The 24,916-nt window shown below is 40.2% G+C and overlaps 2 protein-coding genes across 5 annotated transcripts in view; one reads left to right on the forward strand and one right to left on the reverse strand.

Moving 5' to 3' along the window:
* The window catches only part of GLT8D2 (glycosyltransferase 8 domain containing 2), a 28,391-nt gene extending 26,732 nt beyond the window's left edge, over nucleotides 1-1,659 (reverse strand). The window contains exon 1 of the mRNA XM_072146435.1: nucleotides 1,561-1,659. The gene's annotated coding sequence lies outside the window, so the exon portion shown is untranslated. The remainder of the gene's footprint in view (nucleotides 1-1,560) is intronic.
* On the forward strand, nucleotides 1,615-24,253 carry HCFC2 (host cell factor C2). Of its 4 annotated transcripts, XR_011854877.1 has the most exons (17): nucleotides 1,615-1,872; nucleotides 2,096-2,244; nucleotides 3,858-4,018; nucleotides 4,627-4,835; nucleotides 6,088-6,172; nucleotides 6,761-6,867; nucleotides 7,022-7,207; nucleotides 9,596-9,850; nucleotides 12,217-12,293; nucleotides 12,440-12,587; nucleotides 12,840-13,040; nucleotides 13,611-13,660; nucleotides 14,440-14,580; nucleotides 15,629-15,814; nucleotides 16,571-16,853; nucleotides 18,070-18,170; nucleotides 23,166-24,253. XR_011854877.1 is itself a non-coding variant. In XM_072146431.1 (16 exons), the coding sequence occupies exons 1-16, from the start codon at nucleotides 1,707-1,709 to the stop codon at nucleotides 18,078-18,080; spliced, it is 2,415 nt and encodes an 804-aa protein (XP_072002532.1). In that variant the 5' UTR covers nucleotides 1,615-1,706; the 3' UTR covers nucleotides 18,081-20,809. The 4 variants fall into 4 exon arrangements, 3 of the variants coding, with proteins under 3 accessions (XP_072002532.1, XP_072002534.1, XP_072002535.1); XM_072146431.1 differs by lacking the exon at nucleotides 23,166-24,253 and having other exon boundaries at nucleotides 18,070-20,809; XM_072146433.1 differs by lacking the exon at nucleotides 23,166-24,253 and having other exon boundaries at nucleotides 12,220-12,293; nucleotides 18,070-20,809.
* Nucleotides 24,254-24,916: the final 663 nt, after the last annotated feature.

Consider the following 24,916-nt stretch of genomic DNA (forward strand, 5'->3'; position numbering starts at 1 on the left):
AAGGATGCATTCACACGTGGTAGTAACACATGCTTTTTCAAATGCATCACAACAGTTAAGGAGAGTTGCCTGATTATATAGGTGTTAACATCAAGTTTACAAAGTGCATGTGTTAACATGTGTTTTTCCATATGTGTTAACATTGTGTTCACACACGTGTTTTGTAAACACAACATTACCAGCTATGTAATCAGGCAAATCTCTTCTTCTCAGCTGTTGTGATGTGTTTGAAAACTCATGTATTACTGCCACGTGTCAATGCACCCTAAAGGGTTTTCCAGTTATACTAGAAAACCCATGTGTCACTGGATCATGTATAAGAAAAAACAATGCAACTCTCAGTCCAATATTTAAAAAGTCAGGAAACCCGAGGAAAATGCGCTGTTCGGACCATTAGTAAATGTGCCCCAATGTGATAAAATCTAAACAGTTATTGTGTACTAACATAAAGATATGAGTATATAATAATTTAAAGAAAAGTATTTTTTCTAACATTATAGATAATAACAACAAATCTTTATTTATAATCATATTCTGCAGCTATTCCATTGGCCAAGATCAGCTTTTTTACAGTTTGTGTGTTTTTACACACAAACTGTCTACAAATAGGATGCTATATGTAGACATCACAAAATGCCATCAGGTAAATCTTTGGCATGTAATATAAGTGTTACACTCCACCAAAATACATGCCATAAATTGTTGTGTGACCATAGCTAGGGCAATGGTGGTGAACCAATGGCATGAATGCAGTGCCAGCACTGAGCATACCCAGTGCCCAGCTGCTGAGGGTTGTTCATGTGGAATCCATAGGGCTGAGGGGGACTTTATTTATATAGATACCCATGAGGGGGCTGTACATAAAATAAAATAACTGGGGGCTGTTTGGTATGATAAACTAGGGAATATTTTAAGGAACAGGAGACTGTTTTAGTTTCTGAATTTGTATTGCCGCCACATGAGTTCACTGCAAACCTGGAGACGACCCTGCATGGATGCCAGAGGAGGCACTCACAGCCTTTTCAGTGGGCACCCTGAGTGTCACTCCAGCAGGGACCTCCTGGACAGGACTCCTCATTCAGTCAAGACCTTCTTCTCCAGACAGCAGAGAGCTATTTTAAAGGGACACATCCTGATCTGCTTGGGACCGCAGAAGGATCAAGGAGACGTGGACAGGGCTGGATTATCATTGGACCTCCGGGTCACACAAATCTATCAGTTCAGCAGGACCCTGGAAGGAAGCTACATTGATAATATGAATTTCTTCTCCCTCCTGTCCTGTGATATGACTGAAAGCTGTGACAGAGCAGGTAGAGCAGGTAGCAATACGTTATTGCTTACATTGCCATGTTGGCACATTGTGAAAAATAATTTGGCTTTAGCTGTAGTTTGGACACCTGGAATTGAAAAGGTTCACCATCACTGCCCTGGGGTCACAACATAAGAAAGGATTCTTTACAGTTCCAGCAGCCATTGCTTCAGTAAGAGCCTGGCTGTACTAGGAGTAATAATGTGATGATAGTAATGTGACAGGACATGTCAGAGCCGGGCACTGTGTACATTGTATAGAGGAGCTACAGGTTGCTCTGGCAGCCCTAGCGACAGGCCTGTCCCCGCCTCCCCCGCCGCTGTTCGCCCTGCTGGTGACCCCGCCGCCCCGCTGCATTGTGGGATGGGGGATCAGAGAGGAGGCGGCCCGGGATCTGATGGCGGCTGATCCCGTCCAGTTAAACTGGAGGCATGTGACCTCTTTTACCGGCCCGGTCCCGAGCGCCAGGCACGGGCACCGCGCTGTGGCCATACGGGAGCTCATTATTGTCTTTGGGGGAGGTAATGAGGGAATAGCGGAGGAGCTGCACGTCTATAACACAGGTGAGAGGCGGCGGGAATCCCGGGGAGGCCGCACCGTGTCCCCCCGCAGTGCAGGCAGCTGGGCCGGCACCGTGCTGTACCATGAGGCATGCCACCCTGCCCCTGGCATCATACCAGTCTCTCTGTATGCCCTGTCACGTGATACAAGTGCTGGCCTCCCCTTCATTCACTAAAGTTTTTTTTATGTCTTTCTTATACTAAATCCTATTTCTTTTCCCCCCAGCAACAAATCAGTGGTTCCTCCCAGCGGTCAGAGGGGACATCCCGCCAGGCTGTGCTGCCCATGGACTTGTATGTGATGGCACCAGGGTCCTGGTGTTTGGAGGGATGGTGGAATATGGCAGATACAACAATGACTTGTATGAGCTGCAGGTATGATGTGTCTCGGGGAGGCTCCTGGAATTTGGGGATGGTGGGACATGTTTTATACATATTTTCTACTAAATTTAGACAAGTGTGTATAGAGTCAAGATGGATGATTTATCCAATTAATATATCTTATCGTTTCATTGGGCCAAAGCTTGGCCAGCAAGGGGCAGTTCATGTATGGTGTTTGCAGCAACTCTTAGGCCGTGTATACACGTCATTTGCTTTGTGTTTTGAAACGCAATGCATATACTCCTCCAGCGATGACATGTTAAGGTAACACTGTGTTTCCATAGCTTTTCGTAAAAGTGGGTCACACGTCAAGTGGGTGTGTAGGGGGCGCTCATCCCCAGCACAGGTTAGGGTGCGTTCATACGTTCAGCATTTTTCAGATACAGTTTTTGATGCCCAAACCTGGAGTGGAGTCATAATAGAGGAGGAACAGCACTCCTTAATGATAATCTTCACTCATTATGATCCACACCTGCTTATGGCTTCAAAAACTGGTCGTGTGGCTGCACCCTAAGGGCGCGTTCACATGTTGCGTTTTGACCTGCGTTTGAAACGCATATACAACAGCTGAGGAGGGGTGATTTGCAATTACATCACTGTTAACATGTCTGTTTACAAAACGCATTGTAAACGCGATGTTAACACATTCGTTAACAACGTGTTTACAATGTGTTTTGTTAACGCATGTGTTAACATTAAGTTTACAAACGTAAACGGTAATGTAATTAGGCAAATCACCTCTCATCAGCTGTTGTATATGCGTTTCAAACGCAATGAAAACGCGACCAAAACGCAACGTGTGAACGCGCCCTCAGGCCGCGGTCACACGTACCGCTAGGCGTCTGTTCATAACGCGATGCTAGCGCACAGGGGGAGGTCCTCGGCCTGAACGCACATGCATTTACAATCGCATGCGTTTCCCTGGAAACGCATGTGCATTCGGGCCGAGGACCTCCCCCTGTTTTCTAGCGTCGCGTTATGACGGACGCCTAGCGGTACGTGTGGCCGCGGCCTTAGGGTGAAGACACACGTGGCGTTTTTGGGCCGTTTTTAGTAGAGCGTTTTCAGACCGGGGAAAAAAGCGCAGGCGTTTTCACCAGTTTGAGTTAAGATAATTGGTCAAACCTGTCAAAAATGCATGCGTTATTCAAAACTAAAAACGCCACGTGTGTCTTCACCATTATAGTGCAATCGTAGGCAGCGCCTAGTGTAGAATTGGCCGTCCGCCAAATATATTAAGAGGTCGAAGCAGTTTGATATATTGTTTATGGTAGGAAGGGGCAGGGATCCCACCAATAGACACTGATGATTCATTAAAACATCAAACTATATGAAAAAATGTAAGAAAACATCTGTTTTTCATGGCTGAGTTTCGGCACACTCGTGTGCAGGTAACCTCACCCAGTTTAGCCCCAGAAGCCAAGCCACGATAGGTCAGTACTAATAGCCCAGGCTCCATCTAAAGTCTGTATCAGAGGTACTTTTAATCTTCCTACCCAACCAGTAGCGACTTAAGCATTTAAGAGGTTGTTTGGCAATTTTTATTAATTTTTTTATATATATGAGATGGTACTTAATTTTAACTGTACTTTTATTTTTCTTTAAAGGCAAGTCGTTGGCTATGGAAAAAGTTGAAGCCTCATGCTTTACCCAGTGGGTCCCTACCCTGCCCTCGTCTTGGGCACAGTTTTTCTCTCCATGGCAATAAATGTTATTTGTTTGGTGGCCTTGCCAATGAGAGTGAAGACAACAATAACAATATCCCCAGGTACATTTATGGCAATGTATCATTCATCACTTTCCATTGTGTCCATTTACTCATCTTTTTCTGCTGGTTTACGAGTCCTCTTGATCCTCTCTTTTACACCCACCACCTATTGGCATTTAGGATGTGCTGTGCCTTGATGGGAGCAATTTCTCTCATTGCTATTGTTTATCACTACACTATGTAGGTGCCAGGAAGTTTTTCTTTCGGCCATGCTTTAGACTATGATGTAAACTTTACATCGATGTTTACATATAACACTTACAGTCTTCAGTCTTTATCCATCTAAGCTTACACAGCGGCTATGGCTGCCTTTCTGTAGGTAGTCTAGTATGGAATCTACAAATGATTTCTCTCTCTTATTACTATTTTTAGTACCTACATGACTATACTTTCAGTTCTCATTATGATATTTTTTTTGTTGTTGTCAGCTGTTATTTTGCTGTTATGTATGTAGTGTAGATTTTCTCTTACTACTTGTATTACTTGTAGGCGGTCATAGTTGTGCAAGATTTTACACCTGCTGGCTATAGCCAGACATTGTTACATCTACCATATGATATAATCTGAGACCTGAGTTTAATCTGTGTAATGTTTTTACCACTTGGAAGGTACCTGAATGACTTTTATGAGCTGGAGTTACGCCAAGGAAGTGGAGTTGTGGGCTGGACCATACCACAGACAAAAGGTGTCCCTCCTACCCCACGAGAGTCACATTCTGCAGTTATGTACAGCAAGAAGGATCGTGGCAAATCAAAACTATATATTTTTGGAGGAATGTCTGGATGTCGACTAAGTGACCTTTGGGAGCTAGATATTGGTGAGATATATGTACACGGATATACATCCCTGACTACAATGAAACCACGACAATGTTTAATATGGGACATGTGACAATGTGAAGGGTTGTTGATAACTTACAGTTTTAATAATGGCATTGTAAAAGTTTTTTATTAAAGGTAATGTCCAAAGTACAAATTTTATCCCCTGTCCATTGGATAGCTGGAAAATCAGCAGCCAGAACCCATAACGAAAAACAGTCCCTTAGCCCCTGCACTACACAACTGTATATGCTGGAAAAGACTTGAAGGGGACTTGTCATCAAAAATTGACCTAATAGACCACTACCAATATGTTGTCAAGCAGATTAATATCTTCTAGATCAGGTTTCTTTCATGTGTTAAGGGTTGTGGCATCATTTCAAAAATTTACTTTGTATTGAGAGGTAAATTGGTTGTATAAAGTCAGAGGTGGAGAGTTTAGCACTTAAAGAACAACTGTAAAGTGAAAAAACTTTTGGCTAAAATAAGCAATTCCATAATTTACACTCATTAGCTCGCTCATCTTCAGCCATTTGCCTGCTAACACTAGTTTAACCTTGTCCCTCTGGCTGTCTTTGCTTTATTGGTTGGCTGGCATGGGAATCCGTATCTAGATGGTAGACGAGTAGAGGGTGGGTAGATATTTTTGGGAGATGGCACGCTTCTGATCAGTAGCCTGCTGGGTGCAGCAGAATAGAAGTCTTCATGCTTCCATAGTGAGGATCATGCAAGAGGGATAAATCTACAGAAACTAGCATATTTATTCATAGGATCAGTAGGTAAATAATGGTATGAATAGATACGCTGAAGTTTCTGAAGTTGCGCTGCCTCAGTGGATTTATCGCTATCGTATGATCCTCACTATCCACTGCCTACGGGCTTCTCCCATTGGCTAAGGTGTCATTTTTTTCTGGGATGGGCTCATATTTTCATTGCTACCATCGGTCACTTTTTATAACAAATACGGCAAAAAGTGGCCATTTAGACAGTTGGACGCATTTTTCCATTATGGGGTTCACTGCCATGAATAACTGAGTTTTATAGATTGGGGATTTTGGGCTGCAGGGATATCCAATAGATTTTTTTTTTTTTTTTAAATATATATTGTTTTATATGTGTTAGGGGCTTTGAGACATTTTTCATGAATTTTATTTTTTGTGTGTTTTTATTTTATTTATTTTTAACATAAATGTACTTTGCCATTTGGAAGTTTTTTTTCATGGGTTGTAAATATTTTTATGCTTAATATAGAAACCATGACATGGAGTAGTCCAGGGGCCAAAGGAGCGTTTCCCTTACCCAGAAGTCTACATACTGCCAATATTATAGGAAATAGGTGAGTTTAGCCATCTACATTAATTTATTGCATGGAATATAATATAAAGTAAATAAACTACATTTTTATACTTTTACTGTGGAAAATTGGATAAGATTACACAGCTGAGGAGCTGCCTTCATTTCTTTCTATTATTATTATTATTATTATTATTATTATTATTATTGTATTTAGCCTGTGATGTGTTCATTGTAAGTTTATATATCTAAAATGTGACTGTTGGTGTTTCCCACGTGCATTAGGTGAGTCACTCCATACAAGCAGTCTCCTACTTAAGGACACCCGACTTACAGACAACCCCTAGTTAAAGACGGACCGCTCTGCCCACTGTGACCTCTGGTGAAGCTCTCTGGATTCTTTAGTATAGTCCTAGACTGCAATGATCAGCTGTAAGGTGTCTGTAATGAAGCTTTATTGATAATCCTTGGTCCAAATACAGCAAAAAAATTTTAAACTCCAATTGTCACTGGGGCAAAAAACCCATTTTGTCTGGATCCACAACTATAAAATATACAGTTTCGACTTGCATACAAATTCAACTTAAGAACAAACCTATCCTGTATGTAACCCAGGCACTTTTTGTTTTAGAATGTATATTTTTGGTGGCTGGGTTCCAAAGATGTCTGAAGATGACAGCCCATCCTCTCAAGAGACCCATTGGAAATGCACTAACTCTTTTTCCTTTTTGGATTTGGGTGTGTATAACTTTTATTTTCTGATATTTCACACCTAGTCATTTTAAGCCATGCAGGATGTGTGTTGTAGCATTTCTTATATTGATTAGTTGGTACATTTAGACTATATTTGTGTTCCTTTATGCATTTTGATTACTTTTGTCATTGTCTATAGACTCCATGGAATGGAAAGCTTTGATGACAGACTCTTCAGAAGATAGAAGGGACTGGCCAGGGCCCAGAGCAGGACATTGTGCAGTCACTGTTGGGAAGCGTTTATATATCTGGAGTGGAAGAGATGGTTACAAAAAGGCTTGGAATTGTCAAGTTTGCTGCAAAGACCTTTGGTACATTGATACAGGTAGCTGTATTGATAGCTTTGTTATAATCATATTATTCTCTTACTCTGAAGTACAGTTCCCACCTTGAAACCTTAGAGTAACCGTCTTTTCAGATAATTTTTGATATTGTGGGGAGGGGGCATTTTTCTAATGTTCATTTTTCTAAAGGACAACAATTGTCCTTTCTCCCACAAGAGAAGAGAACAAATCTAAGACAACAAATAACATCATTCCATGGGAGGAGATATTGTACTATAAGAGAAGCGATGACAGCGTGCATCCAATGAGTGCAATGGAGTCAGAATCATACAAGGACACTGCAAACCTGGGTGCTGGCCTCCTGGGACAAAAACCCTCTTCATCTGAATGAAAGAGTGGAGATTCCTACCCTGGTCAAACGTCCCATGGACTGGTGGACAAAGTTGACAAATTTAGAGAGAGGAATATCTTGGCTCCCCTGGCCAGTTATAGCTATTCAGACAGACGCAAGTCAGTCAGGATGTGGAGCGGATGTGGCAAGTCATCCAATTCAGGGTCTGTGGCCAGAATCAATCAAATCTCGATCCCCAAACTACCAGGAGTTAAGAGCGGTTCTAGAGGCCTTTAGTTCCAGAGTACTGGTTTTTAAGGACCAGCATGTCAAAAAATATTCGGACAACATCACCATGATGGCATACCTACGCCATCAAGGAGGAACAAAGAACACAGATCTCCTAAATCTCTCAAGCAAAATATTTGCATGGGCGGAGAGCAATATCTACTTGCTGTAAACCATTCACCTAAGGGGAGAAGAGAATCAAGTGGCAGATTATCTCGGTCAACAAAAAATTAACCAGAACGATTGGTGTTTGAGCAAGGATGTTTATCTACAGTTAACACAAAGATGGGGACATGGATCCTGAAAGGATGCTGTTAATATCTCCGAATGAATTGTCTCCTAATATTTCACAGGTGCTGGAATTCCTGCAAGCAGGATTTGATAAGGGTCTGAACACAAGCTCTCTCAAAGGGCAAATATCAGCCATTAGTGCTTTCTTTGACACCTTGCTGGCAGAACATAAGTGGATTCAGAGGTTCATAGAAGCCACCTCTAGATTAGGACCACACTTAAGGCAGAACATTCCAAACTGGCATCTATCTCTAGTATTGGATCACTTTGCGGGTTTGCCATTTGAACCCCTAGAGAGCTGACATTCAAGCTAACCTTGATAACCTTGATATGATAACCCCATCTCAAAATATATATGATAAAGTGATCCTAAAATTAGATAAGACATTAACACCCAAGGTATATTCTAGTCACCAGACCTTGAAGGAAAGATGACAACATCCTTTTACAATTTATGGGCAAAAACAGAGGCAAAACGGGTTCCAAAGCTTCCATTGCCCGATTTGGATTCGGTCTATCATTAAGGAGGCATATGATGCCAAGGATGTGGACATTCCAGGAACTATCAAGGCCCACTCAACCAGAGGAGTGGCATCCTCATGGGCTGATAGATGCGGTGCCTCACTAGAGGAAATTTTGTAAAGCGGTCACCTGCCTTTGCCAGACATTATAGACTTGATATTCAAAGTGCTAGGGATCAAGCCTTCCGAAGGAACGTCTTACAAGTAGTTATCCCACCCTAGATATATTATCTGGTACATCTCCAGTTGGGGCCGTCATGGGGGACGCCATGGAAAATGAGAATTATTCTCACCGTTAATTCGGTTTCCGTTAGTCCACCATGATGGCCCATATATATTTCCCTCCCCTTTATAAAGACTAAGTGTTGTCTTGAGAATGTATTATTTGCCTAGTTTAATGGGTTGCACAGCCGCTATAGTTATTTGTTAGCCACTGGAGAGTGGATGCAGGGGGTGGGGCATTTAACCTCTCTGCTTCCTGTCCCTAAAAATCAAAATTTGTTAATAAAGTGCATTGGAAAAAATGTTCACTACATCCTCCCAGACACAGTCTAAAAAATTATTTCAAATGATGGTTACGCTTTAAGTTTTGATCTCTTTAGGAGAAAGTTTTAGAAAGTTGTTGAATGGACATAGAAGATTCATATGCATTCACAGATCTTCTCCAGTACAGACATTCTCTACTGTGCATAACATTTTTCAGCTTGCCAAGGATTCGGTGTAAAATGTAGCTAGGCATGTAGACAAAAAATGTGATTTGGTAGAATTGTGTGAACATTGCACTACATATGAATTCCTACTAGGATTTTAGCACCTGGTGTATGTATGTATTTAGTATCTATATTACATGCATCATACCTCAACAAACCAAACAAAGAACAAAACTGCAGTGTATGTTTGCTTATATGTAGCATTGCTGGAAATTAATTGTAAGAACTGTTTGCCCAATTATAGAGTTAAGTATCTGTAGTTCATTAATCTCTTCCTATCTGTTTCAGAAAAGCCTCCTCCACCTTCTTTGGTACAGCTGGTATTGGCCACCACAAATTCTTTTCACGTGAAATGGAATGAGCTACCCACTGTTGAAGGCTATCTTCTTCAGCTAAGTCCAGAATCACCAGCTTCAACTGGTGCTGGCAAGCCTGCCCCCCTCAGTGAATTATCAGCCCTGAGTTCTACCATCACATCCACCGCACGTGCTGGTCCGCTGCATTCACAGAGTGGGCTTGTGTGCCCTCAACGCTTTGAGGAAGGTAAGTTTGACGGAAACTGAATAAAAAACATGGGGGGGAAATAGACCGCCTCTGGCCTGTTCTAGAGACCCCACATCTACTCTTGGGTCGACTGCTTCCAATACACAAGCTAGCTAGATCTGTTTGGCCGCAGACTAAATCACTGTCAAATTTTACAGGGGTAGTGGCCGAGACCCCGAGTCTATCTGAAATATACAAACTTGCAGACCTACGAGCATGGTCTGCCTTTGGTATTGGTGAGTTTCACAACCTCATTTGATCAATTGAAGACTTCCAAAGACCTCCCACAAACAGAATTTTATAGATCCCGACAACTTGGACATGCCCTGAAAGAGCAATTCCCAGAATCCCACTTTTTTTTATATCCAGCTACCCACTTATTGGGGTGCTTTGATCACAGGTCCCCCGGGTGCTAGTGTCTATATTGTATTCCCAACTCATTACTGACAAAGTATCGGCTACCCCCTGCGGCCTTGGGAAAATGGAAAGCACTGATACCTGCTCTGACGCCCTGTATGTTTCCCCAGCAGCTAATAACAAACTAATACTAATAAAAGTATTCTTCCTCCATCAATGTTACATGATCCATGCCAGATTGTACAGAATGAGTAGGAAACAAAAACCCCTGGATGTTTAAGATGTTCAGCGGTTTATGCAGATTTCTGGCACATGGTTTGGATGTGCCCATCTATTCAAGCATACTGGCATGAGGGGACATTGCTTACTAGAGTACTTAATATCCCTGTCCTGCTTACGCCAGAGATATGTTTGTTGGGGTGGGGGAGTTGATGAGGAAGCATGGGAACACCATACATGCCTTTTCCTTAGAGGGGTACCCTTTCTAGCTAGAAAGGCCATTGAGTTAAAATGGATTGGAAACGCAACCACCCTCTCTCTCAACATGGAGAAGTTTAATAAGGTGTGGGAACATTGGCGGATACGCTTTATTCTGTCAATGCATTTGTCACAATTGAGAGTATTACAGGCTAATTAATACCTCTGAGGAGGTATTGACATTGGGGAGGGTTGACATACGGGGCGTGTAGTTCATTGGGAGAGGAACTTGAGTATGTTAGTACCCTATAACTGGTGAAGGATGGATGCAGTCTAGTAGCAGCACTGTTGAGTTACTGTTAGGCTATATTCACACTGACGTATGGGGGACGTATATACGGCCGCCGTATATACGGCCAATATACGTCCCCCATAGGCAGCAATGGCACCGTACTGTTCCGTACCCGGAAAAAGATAGGACCTGTCCTATCTTTATCCGTAGTACGGCGCCGTGCGCCATTAATTCCTATGGAGAGGGGCGGGGGTGAGCTGCGCTCACCTCCTCCTCCTCTCCCCGTACACTGCCGTTGCCCGCTACGGTACGGTACGGGCGGGCGGGCAACGGCAGTGTGAATATAGCCTTAGATGTTTAAGTGGTTTTTCCTGTCCGAATAATTTGTGTACATGCGATATGTAATGATAACATTATGTAATGTGATATCTTTCTTTATTGTGACTGCTGTACACTTTCAATAAAACCAGTATAAAAAAACCATGGTGGGGAGAACTTATTAATGTAGGGAGGACCGTTTTCTTGGGTATTAATGTAGCAGAATTGTTGCATCTGTCCATCTGTGCATGTTTGCCTACTGACCCTACTTTTCACTGCACTTAACTTACTCCAGATTTATAACTGCATGTTTCTAACGTGCAAATCCAGTCCCTTCCTTGCATAGGAAATTTGTAATGTGTGGCTTTTGACCAATAAGGTTGCAATTCTACTGCAGACCATAACAATTTAAATGTCAGGCAATCTAAGCTGCTATGATAAATCTGTCTTGCATGAGAGCTCCAAAAATAGTCCAAAAACTGGCTACAAATCCTGGCAAGTGATAAATCTCCAGTAGATTTAATATTCTCCATATTCTAAAGTGCCAGCTGCAACACTGCTGCCGCTGCCATATATCACTATTATTTTTTAAATTGATAGGTAACCTCCATAAAGTACTGTCATGCCCATACATGCTAAAGAGCTCAGAGAATGTAAGCTCTTCTCATATTGTTCCATATGACTGTTTGTAGTCTGTAATGTAATATTATATTTGTATATGTCCCCTATGATTTGTAAAACGCTACAGAATTTATTAGCGCTATATAAATAATAATAATTATTATTACTTTTTACCTGTTTAAATCTGTAGACTGCACCTGCCATTTGTCACAAACAGACAGATATCTCTATTCTGCATATTCTTTATATTCAGAACAAGTTTACCTTCAAGTTAACACCAATATCTAAAATGTAGAATAACCCTCTAATAACATTCATTATAATATGCCCCATGGTTGATAAAAATGTAATATTTGTATAGCAGGTGTGGACAGCCCAGCATCTCCTGAGGTCAGAGTGGACATTTGTCACCCTAACAGTAGTGGAGTGTCTAATCAGGTGAGCAGGGGTCTATGTTGTCGTGTAACTGGTAAGTGACAATTACTGACTTTGTTGTCTGTTTTAGTCAACTATTTTCTGAAAGATTGTCATTGCCATCCTGCATGATTGGTGACTTTCTGTTTTCATATTCTGCTTATTTCTAGGCATCCCCGTCTATGTATGCACAGCCCACTGCTTCAGACCACGAAGTTGTGGACATAAAGGAATCTCTGACTGAGAAACAAACAATTTACAGTGAAAACACGGAATTAAATGGCAAATTAAAGGCCTCCAGTGGCTTCAAATCATCAGGTAAAGAGCAGTTTGTCTGGAGACATAGGTCCTGCATGTGCCGGGCAAGCATGATGAATGTTTTACACCACAGGAATCTCCAATGCATCCAGTAACATCACATTTATAGGCAGGGAGAACAGTTACCAAAATGTGTGTTTGGATAATGAAGCTGAATAGATCAGAGAAGTGAACCATTCATAGAGAAGCTTTTTGGCATGTGAGTGAAGTGAAAGGCACTTTTAATGGGTTGTCATCTACTTTGTGTCCTAGGTCTTCTTACATCATCTAAATTGAATGATGTGCATGACTTGGACACAGGAATATTAACACCTGAGGTTTCTGCATCCTGCATTGTCTCCAGTGCACAATCTATGGTAACCCAGCAGAGCATTAAAACTGAGTCATCACGTACAAATGGGGCACTTGTTAGAGATGAGTCTTCACTAACTACACTCAGTACACACTCTGAAGGTTTGATACAAGTTTCACATACTGTATTCTGAGCCATGTGTTTGTCAACACTGTTGAATTTCAGGCTAGGAGTAAACATTGCAGATTTAGGACTGTGTATTTCTATATTATTTGTAAATCTTTACTAATTCTGGTGCTTGTTATCCAGTTAGGTATTCAACCCCTTAAAATGTTAACCAAATTGTCCCCTTTATTCTGGAAAGTGCTTTTCAGCTTTGATTCTGACTAGTATTGACAAATGTATATCACACAGTACATTAACTTCCATATAGATAAAAAGTATTGGATTTGATATTGATTCTTTGTTACCCCTTACCATAAACTACTAATAAATATTAATTAATATACATGTTTGATAATGGCTGGTGTATACTCTGACTTAGTAGCACCTCTAATAGTGTTTTACTATTAAGTATTAACTGTATTTGGCTTATTGTGTTCTTGCTAGCTACAGTGTAATATAAAGTAAGTGTAGCCCTGGTGTTGTAAAACTAATGTCAGCTGCTGTATTTTTGTGTTTTCTTATTAGTAATAGCATATCTCATTCTTTGTTTTTGTCATTCTCTCTAGTTGCTATATCCTCGAGTGAACAGTGCACTTCCCAGGCAAAGAGCATTTCAGTAAGTGTCTTTTAACATGTCATGGTTATTTTGTATCAGTGTACTGATGTCTTTGAACCTGTCTTTACTCCTAGAGCAAGCGCTTTTTGGTACTTTGCTTAATTCTTTGAATTTATCAAAGGAATTGGAAGTGTGCAACGTTTGTTTAGATTATATGTTGTAAAGTTGTGTTCGAATTGGGGCTATATTTAGGGGGCTTTTTTTTTTTTTTGGTCCCACTAGGTACAACTTTATTTAAAAGTATAATGGCTACACAATCTAGAATTGTCGAACCATGGTTTTTGCTTTGTAGCTCCTTTTATAGAGAAAACAAAAGATTGTGTTTTTTTTTTTTCCTCTTCAGTCCCCAATTTTACTACAAGGGTTGCTTAATTTTAGTGTTGTCTGTAGAGGTGGTACCATACCTGGTTTCCCATATGCTCCTCCATACAATCTTTTTTTTTTTTTTACGTGTTTATTTCAAATGCAGCAATGTTCAGTCATTTCTATGCAGCCCTTATCAAGCCTGAGAAAAGTCCTGTTAAGATGACTGAAACGGTATTTCTGTCATATACAAACTGCAATGGCCTTCAATATAACAGGGAACAGCAAATCTAATTTGTCGTTCTCGGGCTAACCTGTCCAGCATAATACAGGCTTGTTTAGGGATTATTTTATGTAGGATATGTGCACATTCTGGAGAACCTAACCATGCTGACATACTGACCTTTCCAGAAATGAAATGCAAAGACAAATTATGGATAGCCTACCTAAGGGTGTTCTTTGTGGTTTGCTGACAGACGAATGGACAGCCCGGAGAGCAGACTGCAGTGAAGAATGGATGTAGGCAGTGGTATGATGTCGGAATCTTCCAAAGCAATAGTGCGGTGGTCACGCACTTCTTTTTACTTCCAGACAGCAATCCGAGTTCAACAGACAAGGTATGATCCCTCCGCTTTCTGCTCCTGTTATTCAGGGGAAGATGTACTAGTCCAGGGTCACCACCATTTTCCTCTGAGGGAAAGATTTGGATATTTCTGTATCACAAAACTATGTCAAAATCATTGTCACACATAAACATATTCCATTTTAAAATGCTTTCACACTGCAGTGCTCTTCAGCACATGCGCACCTTACACCTACTGGTGGTCTTATAACATCCCATTCTAAATATATGAAGATTAATGTAGAGTAGCCCCCTCCACCACCTTTTGCTTCCGTTTTGAAGGTAGGCTCTCTACAAGATAATGGAGTGCATCTCCTGGGAATATTTGCCCATTTGTGTGGTGAAAAGCTGATGTTCATCTAGGTTGTTGGCTCCCAGCTTCATTTATAGTACAGTCCAAATGTGTTTGATTGGGTTGAGCTCAGGGCTCTATGTGGCCGGACATCTTCTTGCAGACCAGATTCTCCCAACCATTTATGTACTTGGGATCGGACACACTACAGTCCATCGCCAATCTGTTCTCACAAAGTTGTTGGAAGTCCAAAAATATGTTTTCGTATGCAGAAGAATTAAGATCGTCATTTACTGGAACTAAGGGGTCTCTGCCAGCTCAATAGGTTCTTTAGACTGAGGCATGCAGGTTAGTGTAAGCATGTTCTTCCATGTTTGATTCCTTTACCTGTAGTTGTGGTCCCCAAGGTTACATTATCTGTGCATGGACACCTATGTTTACTATAATGCAGAAGATCTGTATGACAACCATCATGTCTATAGTGACGTTTAGTTCTACAAACAAGGACAAGAATGTGTCTTATAACACCACTGACTTCCAAGTTGCTTATCCATGGACTCCTCCACTACATTGCCAGGGACTGTTTTTTTTATAGCCTGGAAGAGGGCAGCAAAAAAAGTCAATGAATGTAGCAAAATAAAAAGTCCTCCTATGAAATTATAGTTTTAACAATTTTTCAGCCATAATGTCCTTGGTTTAATGTGACGCAGTTGTGGTTTTGTGTGATTCTATGGTATATTTTATTCTGTAGGCTGCAGATGTCGACTTATCTGACTACACAATGTTGAAGAAACATGACTTGTGTCCTGGAAGCGTGTATAGATTTAGGTTGGCTGCAATAAATGGACACGGAGTTGGTCCCTTTAGTAAAATTAGTCAGTTTAAAACCTGTATTCCTGGATTTCCTGGGGCTCCATCATCGGTAAAAGTCACAAAGGTAAGAATAAGTAAAAATACATTGACCATGTGAGGTTTTTTTTTTTTTTTTTGTAGAGTAGGGCCCTGAACATAAGTCCTGATGGTAGCCTACATCATATGTTCATGTAAAGGAATAAAATAACATATTTTATCCATGACTCCCATTAAAAAAAAAAAATGTTTTGGTGAATATTTATCAATCTTTTTAGAACCGTATCTGTCATAATTGGCACTAAAATTGCATGGAAGAACCTCTTTTCATTAAGGATGTATTGAGGGCTTATTGCCAATTTTTGAGCAATCTTAAGGGATCATGATTGGCGTTCAGTACTGCTGTTCTGTCCTCTGGTCGATCCATAAAATCCAGCTAATGCAGGTCTGTGTGAACAGTGCTCCATAAACTCTCCCAGATGACCATCACTATAAGTTGTGATTGGCACCATAACCAGGGACGTCACTAGGAATGATCTGACCCTGTTTACACGGTGAGTTCCCTGCACCTAGGAAGGGAGGAGTGTTTTCTGTGACTTGGGGCACGTTTTCCTCCTCGGGGGGGCCCCCCTGACCACAGTGACACTAAACTCAGCCCCCTGCCCTCCTCCCCCGATGGCAGCCCAGACCATGCCATTTGCTATATTAATTTCACCTTGTAGCCCTATTCTCACAGATACGGAGGATCCCAGCTCTGCTTTATTAGATTGAGCATCCTGATATTACATTTTTAGACTTTTTTTTTTTTTTTCACCCCTTTTAAACTATATTGTTTCTTTTTCAGAGTGCAGACTGTGTTCATATTTCCTGGGAATCTCCTTCTTCACCAACAGGAAATATTTTAGAATATTCTGCATATCTAGCCATACGCACTTCTCTTCCCGAAGCTCAAAACCAACTAGCATTTGTAAAGATTTACAGTGGCCTGGAGACCTCATGCACTGTAACGGCTTCCCAACTTGCAAATGCTCATGTTGACTGTAGCTCCCGACCTGCGGTGGTGTTTAGGATTTCGGCCAAAAATGAAAAGGGTTACGGGCCAGCTATCCAAGTAAGATGGCTGCAAGGTGAGGCACATCTTCTGTTGTACACTACTCACATTGACTGGGAGTGCCAGAGGTAACTGAAAATCCTATTGGAGTGTCGGGATTCATGCTTGTCGTGCCACTCCACCTGTTACTGAATAAAGCACCTCTGTTCTCCGGATTGCTGAGGCCCCACTTTAGTGGTTAGCTTGCAAAATTGGTAAGGCTGCTTTAGCACACCTTGGTACACCCTGGCCTATCATTTGTTCTAAATGGACTACGGTGCACATGGTTGCAGTGCATTGCAATAACAGGAACAGCCCCTCAGCTTAGGTGCTAAATGGTAAAGAGGACAAAGCGTTTCCCAGAATGCAAGGAGTTTTAAAAACCTAACCAGGAGTTGGGCTTCCAACCTGGCCTGCCTTTGGACAACTCTAAATAATGTTTTAAAGCTGGTACACCCATATTTTCCTTATGTTCTGTTCTGTTGTAAGGCTAATATATGGGGGTGAACCACTACAAAGAATGAATGTGTCTCTGACTGATAACTACACGCATTTTACTAGCGGAAGAATACCTTCATTCAGTATTAATCTGCGGCTTAACCATACTAGGTGATTTTTTATTTTTTTTTAAGTGCCTGCTGGCACAATCCCTAAATATAGGAGGGAAAACTGGTTATAACACAGCAGTAATGTGCAGGTATTTTGCTTATGAAAAGTGCCATTAAAGGGGTATTCCCATGAAAACTAGACCCTTAAATATACTCAAGATAACAAAACAACTCTCTAATTCACTGGTATTAACAAAAATACAGCATTTTACAGATATAATTCCAACCTGTCTCTATTTTATTTGCCCTGGGATCCATCCGATCGTAAATCTTCTATGCTCGGGCAGGGCAGATTCTTCTAATGAATAGCACCGTGCACAGCCTTCCTCTACAGGCAAGATCAGATCTTTCTTGCAGGGAAGTAGTTCTAACAGAGCTGCATGTGTCTTATAGCTCAGATATAGTCTAGCTGACAGTGCGTGTTATAGGTAAGTTAGCAAAGTGTCAGAATCTGATCTTTCTTTTTTTACGTGTCAGATACTAGTAGAATGTTCAATATCTAAATGAAAGTGTTGGTAACATGTACCCTGATAATTTAAGCACATTGTCAGCACACAGCACTAGAGGAATCATAAAGTGTCTGGTTAAAAACTTTGTAAAAATTGTAAAGTTTCAAATGTTTGTTTTTTTTTTTTTTCTTTTCAGAGAAATCCTGAGGCTTAAAGAGGAGGCTCTAATAGGAAAGTGAATATAATCCATTATCCACTTTGATGGAAGGAATCCTAATATCGTCTTTTAATAGAGTTGTATGTTTCACTTTTTTGTAATATTTTGTAAATCTCAAAATGTTTATTTTTTCATTCTGCTTCTAATTGTATAGATATACATATAATCTAAATATATGACAGTATATACTTTTTCATGTTATATTGTAAATGTTGGTGATATGTACTCAGGTGGGACTATGTGGTACAGTTTCTAATAATTGGAAACTGTCTTTTTGCTTCCATTTTTTTAAATAAATTACATATATTTGTATCTAGTTTTAAGCAATAAAATGGCGCAAAGGGACAGGAGGGATCTTCTGGTGCAATACAGTAGGCACATAGCACTTCCCCTGAGACTGGGGGTATCTTGCCAGTTTTCCATGTAAGAAAATCTCAGAAGTAACAAGGTGTTACATCAGAATACTTTATTTTTATTCTTGAAAATATGTATATTAACCGTTTTTGCGTATCGTGCTCTAATTGACGAAATCATAAAATTATTATATATCATAATACTGTGTAAAAATGTAATGCCATATGCAAAAAAATGCTCAAAATTTCTATGACCGCTTTTTTTGTCATCTGTTGGGTTGTTGTGGTTCATAAATATTTATTCTATAGAGGTATTGGGTAATGAATACATATGTTTAGTTTTCATCTGCAGTTTGACTGCATTAGGGGATTCCTAGGAGCATTTAGGAAACCGTTCCCATTTGCCGCTAGAATGAAAAATACAGGAGTGAAGCTTTGCTGGCTGCAGACAGTAACCTGTGGTCTTGTATGTGCATTTCTGGGGATCCTAAGGAAAATCACTCCTTTGCAAAATAATGTATTTTTTTATTAAGTGATAATAAATCTGTTGTGAACTTCAGCTGAATGGGGTGAGATTGGTTAGTGCAGCAGATTTGTGGCAGTTTTCTTAGGCCTCATGCACACAGCCGTCTGTGTGTTTTGGCTGTGAGCTACTTGTATATAGCTCATGAACCCATTCGTTTCTGTTTATATTGCAATATATTGTTTTTCACAGAAATTTGCCACTCCTTGCAAATGTCATATTAAAATGCTTGCTGCATATTTGAGATGAAGAATCTGCTTTGTCTGAACGTCATTGTGTTGGGGACAATTGTTATATACTTTATAATAAATTGTTCTTGATGGATCGGAAGTTTTTCCTTAGAAACTTCTCCAGCCAATTGCTAGCTTTTTCTAGTGATTTGTAATGGTTCAGCGTTCTTTTTGGTACAAGTTGTAAGGGAGACACTCTTTAAACGTTTTCTGTTTAATTTTTTTTTTTACAGACAATGTTTATAAAGGTAAATGCGGATTTTATCAATGTCCATTAAAATTTGACTTTTCACTGTATTTTATCAAAAGCAACATAAAAATCTAGGCCAATTCTGGACTAATGGCTAAAGGTAGGCCTAGATTCTCGCCTAGGTTTATTGGGAGGTGCACGCTACTTTATAACTTTGGTGCATCTGCCAAATCTGAAATGTCCTCCTCTAGAAAAAAAATAAACATTTACAAATTAAAGAGTGCCCTGCGGTAAGTAGCTAAGATGATTACCATTCAGTGACGGCAAGCAGAAATCTTTAGAGCTTTGTGCAGCGCTGTGGAATCTGTGTGCGCTATATAAATAATAATTCCTTTATCATTCAAGCTTTGAAGGAATCAAATGCTGAGCACATATAGTGATGGAAATATGTTTACAAATCTGAGTGTTCCTAGAGAAATATTGGTTCTATGTTTGTGTCATTTTGCTGCAGTTCGATGTATCTTGGGATGATTTACATACATTGGGGGAGATTTATCTCCATTGGCAACTAGAACAGTTCTGCTCGGTTTAGATAAATGAGGCCCATAGTTTCTAGATATGCTATCCTATGGGAAATGTACAGTGTTCAGCAGGTGGTAGAGTAGGAGAATTGTTTAGCATACTGTTAAGGGGAAACCTCTTGGATCCCCTTTTGTTCTTCAGGTTACAGGGCTATTCCAGTATGGTGTTCTATTGGTGTCCATAGGATAGGTGATGAATATCAGAATGGTGGGTGGCTGATGCTGAGCACCACCTTTCCTCAGCTTGTATGAGTCATGTGGCTTCTTCAAAGTCTACCAAGTGTTGTATTGTTGCTGGTGTTGCAGCTTAGCCCCCTTCATGTTGATGAGACCATATGACCAATGGATGTGACAATTTAGGGCTGTGAAGCTGGAGAGCTGGCACTACATTAAACAGTTGATATTTGGGTGTGCCTGGGATCGGACCCTGCCATTCTGATATTGATGACTATCCCAAAAATAGACATTAAAAAATTAAGTCCTGGAATACTCCTTTAATCCCATTTTGGCTGCTATATGGAAAGGAATGCCTCATGCCTTGTTAATGAACAGAGGATGCTGCTCTTCAGTGTATTGTATTGGGTCCATTTCATTGTACTTGATACAGCAATTACCAATTCAAAATCCAGCGGGTGGGGTACAGCATTGGAGTTACTTTACTTAAAAATAAGTATTTATTTCTTTTTGCCACTATCACATGGTCAGTATTTTGCATTGTCTTGTGTAAACCAAAACTAGTATTGGATCCTACAGAGAAACGGTGGAATGAAAACATTCTGCATTATGAACCCACTCCTGGTTCTGAGAGGTCTAATCCAAAGCTGTCATCAATATAGGCCAACTATAGGCCAACACAAAAAAATATTTGTGTCAGTAGGATGCACTTAGAAATGAAGGAGAAATGTTTTTATGTCTTGTTACTGTTTGCGCTGGCGTTTTACAGAACATTTCAAAGAATTATTTGTTGGCACTACTATCCCGGGTACACAACAAAACCATAATGTACTCACAATTCATCTATTTATTGGTTAAAAAAGCGCACTAAAAGTAGTCCTCTAAGGATTGTAGATTTATCAATCAAACAATTGTATGTAATGATCCGTAGCAGACTTCTTTTAGCGCTCCTTTTTTTTTTTTTTTTTCTCCAATAAATAAATGAATTGTGGGTACATTATGGTTTGGTTTCATTGTGTACCTGGGATAGTAGTGCCAACCAAAAATTAACCTTTAAAATTTACTTACAACTGAAAACCAGCACCTATAGTTTTATCTCCGTCCTAGGCTTATGTAGGAGGGTGGAAGCCTCTTGCTTTACTATATAGATTGCATCTTGCAAAAAAAAGACAACAAAAAAGAACTGTACTTATAACCTTTAAAAAGCTATTGACTCATTGGCACATATCAAGGGGTAATACATATTGGCTATAAGGAAGCTCCCAAAGGGAAGTAGTGCCCATGTCATTGGTGCCTGATGCTGTGATAACACCATATGGTCAGTTGGGTGCAAGTTTGCTCATGTAGTGAAGGGAAAAGCTAGAGGTAGTCAGTCCTTTGTTTACTAGGGAACCAACCTTGACTCCTGCAATTCATCATGTACTACCTAAGCAGTATTGCAGACATAGAAATGCTGTTCCCTAATGCTTGTGGCCTCTTTCTGTGAAGAAGTATATGCTGCCCCACTGTAAATAACTGTTTGATTGGTTTGAGAAGCCCAATGAAGATTTTCTACAATATTTGTGTTGAAGATCGCAAGACGCTGACAACATAAGAGCTTGTTTTATTAAATGTGCCTATATTCGGAACAATAAAGGGATTTTTTTTTTTTTTTTTGGGTAGTGTTTTTACGCTTCATGTTGTGTAAAGTACATTGTGTTGGATATATACATAGATTAAACTGAGGATGGCATGATCGCTTTCTGCTCATGTATAACGTGGTCACTGCGGGGGACATCAGTAAGTCAGACATCACTTCCTGGGGGAATAGCGGTTTTACATTTCTTTATGTATTTTTGTTTCTGAAATATCTATAGCATATTGACCATCTGACTCCTGCCCTGGGTCTCTGGATTTGGCACTGACAACCTTAGCTGCAATAAACATAGTTCAGAGTTTCTACAATGATGTATTTTATATAAATGTACAGAGAACTATTCCGATATTTATATTGGCTACGGACAGTTTTATTTTTGCTTCTAGATTCTTAATTCAACATTTTATAAAGTGTATAGCAATGGAAGCCTTGGGTCACAAACGCAATCCTTTTGGCTGGTATAGAAAAAAGCAGCGGTTACGAATACTTTACATGTGAAAAATATGCAGATGGGGTTAGACTGAGAATCTGATCCAGTGTTGCCACCTTTTATTGCCTGTCCTCTTGCGTGTGCTACCAAGTCGTATTCTTGTTGTGACATTTCAAGTGGCTTAGCATTGATGGTACTGTTTCTGTTGTGTATGGACGTTCAGTATCAGATTGTGAAGTGTGTGGTGCAGGCTGTTATTGTGCCTCAAAGTATTCGTGTGTAATGCTGCCTTTTCTGTAGACATAAGTGTAATATGGTTATGAGCCTTGCCCACCAATGTTTACGGAGAGCTCCAACTTGTTCCTGTGTGAACATGTTCTGTACTATAGTAGATTTTTACTCACTTTACACTAATCTTATCGATCTTATGCATGTGGCTTTATGTTGCATCGGTTTCAAGAATGGTTGTCTGCCATCTATCCATATGCAGTGAATAAGGAATAAGGAATTATGTTCTGAGTTGTCATATGACAGATCTCCAGTGTAATACAGTAGCAGTATAGTGTATGGGATTGATGAAAATCTCATATATACATTGTGGAAGCGCCTTTTTGCTGCAGACTTTTGATCTGTAGCAGATATGTTAGGTGTCACTTAATACTGGTGTTGATTCCAGTGTGGGCACCTACCTTTTACTAAGCAACAATCAAGCTCCACCACTGGCCTGGCTTGTGCGCATCAGAAACCTGGTAAATCCTGCAGCCATTCTGCAGCATATGCAGATACCCTAAGATACCACATTGCCGTTGTGGGGACGTGTTTGCGGCCGGATATATGTCCCCATAGATGGCTATGGCATGCGGCACTAAGCTCCATGTGTAATGTGTTTATGTAACCAGCTAGCCTGACCCAGCTTTCCCAGGGTCCAGAATGTTCTAATTTTCTTTTTTTTTTTCAGCAAAACCACTCAACTTGGTGATTAACCATATGATCCTGCATCAGTGTAGCTACAGCAGTCTCAAGGTATACTTGCTTCATAATGCATCAAATCAAATGGTAGGTTTCCTTTAAAGGACATCTACCACCAGAAATACTGATAGTAGAGTCCTATAATCTTTGGATAGTGCGATGAACATGAAAAAAGAGCGTTTTGATCACAGTCTAAAAATCACACTCGGGCGCTCTGAGACTCCTTGAGCAAAGAGAAATTCGCCTCATTCATTCAGAACTATATGGGGCCACAACTTAGACCTAGAACATACCTAAGGGCTAAGTCATACAAACACGCACATGCACTACGTTATGGGATATCTCACAGACTGCTAAAAACATGAGTACATACCGGCACATGGTCCTGCAGGAGCTACGATGCCTGGACTCCCTGTAGCAGTGTTTAGATCTGTTGAATGCAGCCACCTCATGGTTCATATTTCGAGTAGGTTTGTGTAATTCCCCTAAGCAGAACTGGTCACCTTGTACATAGTACAGTAGATCGATGAATGGTTTTATTTTTTTAGGAAAGATTTGGTATAATTTGTACATGTTGTGGATCTACATCAGGAATGAGGAGATAGTTGCTTGTGTATGGCGTGGGATTGCCCTTGTGAGTCCAGTGGGTGGTTTTGTTTGCTCGCTATATAACCTGATTCTGGCAGATTGGGTTGTATTCGGAAATTATTTACATTGCACTTGGCTACAAATTATTGCAATCCATTTTCTGGATTCTCTATTACTTGACACCTGCACAAGACCTTGGTCCACAGCAAGTGAAATGCTGCTTATTCTGTGTATCGCCTTATCTGCATGCTTCAATATACAGGGAAGACAGTTTTGCTTTTGCTTTGTTTTCTTGTAACAAATGATTCATTTTGCCAAACTGGTGAATATATAAATATATAATATGTATTTTTTTTTTGTTACTTGTTTAAGCTTGTCACTTATTTTGACCATATGCGCTTTGTTCATATTCCAATGTATTTGTTCTTGTTTACAGTCTTGCTTGAACTATGAAACTTCTTGTTATCAATGAATGAAATAAAACTTGAGTTGCCTTGTTTTCTTTTTAACAATTGATTACATTAGAAATAAAACTAAAGACTATAGACATTTTACGATAAAGAACGCCTTAACGATTTACATTTTCACTTTATAGTTCATTAAAATTTTATTGCAAGATAATAACAGCATTTACAAACTCTACAATGAATTCCACTAACAGATAAAACCATGAAAACGAATATGGATGCATCCCTGGATATCTACTGGATATCAGCTATTACAGAAAAGTCCATCTAGCCCATTAAAAAAAAAATGGGGACCAGACAAACAATCAATACTACATCCACCAAAACACAGAAATTTGGGGGGTGGTACGGGAGCAGTGTCTCACTGGTGTAGTAATGACCAGAGACCCATGCGGCAAACTCTGAGAAGTCCCTAAAAGATGTCCAGGAGAGCCACCTGAGATGGAACCTGTGAGCCGCATCCAATCTCAAGTCTTCCAATACCACCAGTTCCTCCATTTGCACTATATAAGCCATTTCAGCCACCCACATCGCCTTGGTAGGAACCAAGTCAGATTTCCACAATCTAGGGATAAATCGCCTGTTTGCCAAGGCAGTGCCTTAGAAGCCCTTTTTTCATCTTTTGTATGCTCTAGGAAACGTGGACAGGAGAGTAAATTTTCACTTTATTACAGCGTATGTTTCA

The sequence above is a fragment of the Engystomops pustulosus genome, chromosome 4 (assembly GCF_040894005.1).
Source record: "Engystomops pustulosus chromosome 4, aEngPut4.maternal, whole genome shotgun sequence".
Taxonomy (NCBI): Eukaryota; Metazoa; Chordata; class Amphibia; order Anura; family Leptodactylidae; genus Engystomops; species Engystomops pustulosus.

Coding starts and splice junctions, on each gene's coding strand:
- HCFC2 (XM_072146431.1), top strand. CDS start 1,707: ATGGCGGCTGATCCCGTCCAGTTAAACTGGAGGCATGTGACCTCTTTT. Junction 6,173..6,760: donor GCCAATATTATAGGAAATAG/GTGAGTTTAGCC, acceptor TTTTTGTTTTAG/AATGTATATTTTTGGTGGCT. Junction 9,851..12,216: donor CCCTCAACGCTTTGAGGAAG/GTAAGTTTGACG, acceptor ATATTTGTATAG/CAGGTGTGGACAGCCCAGCA.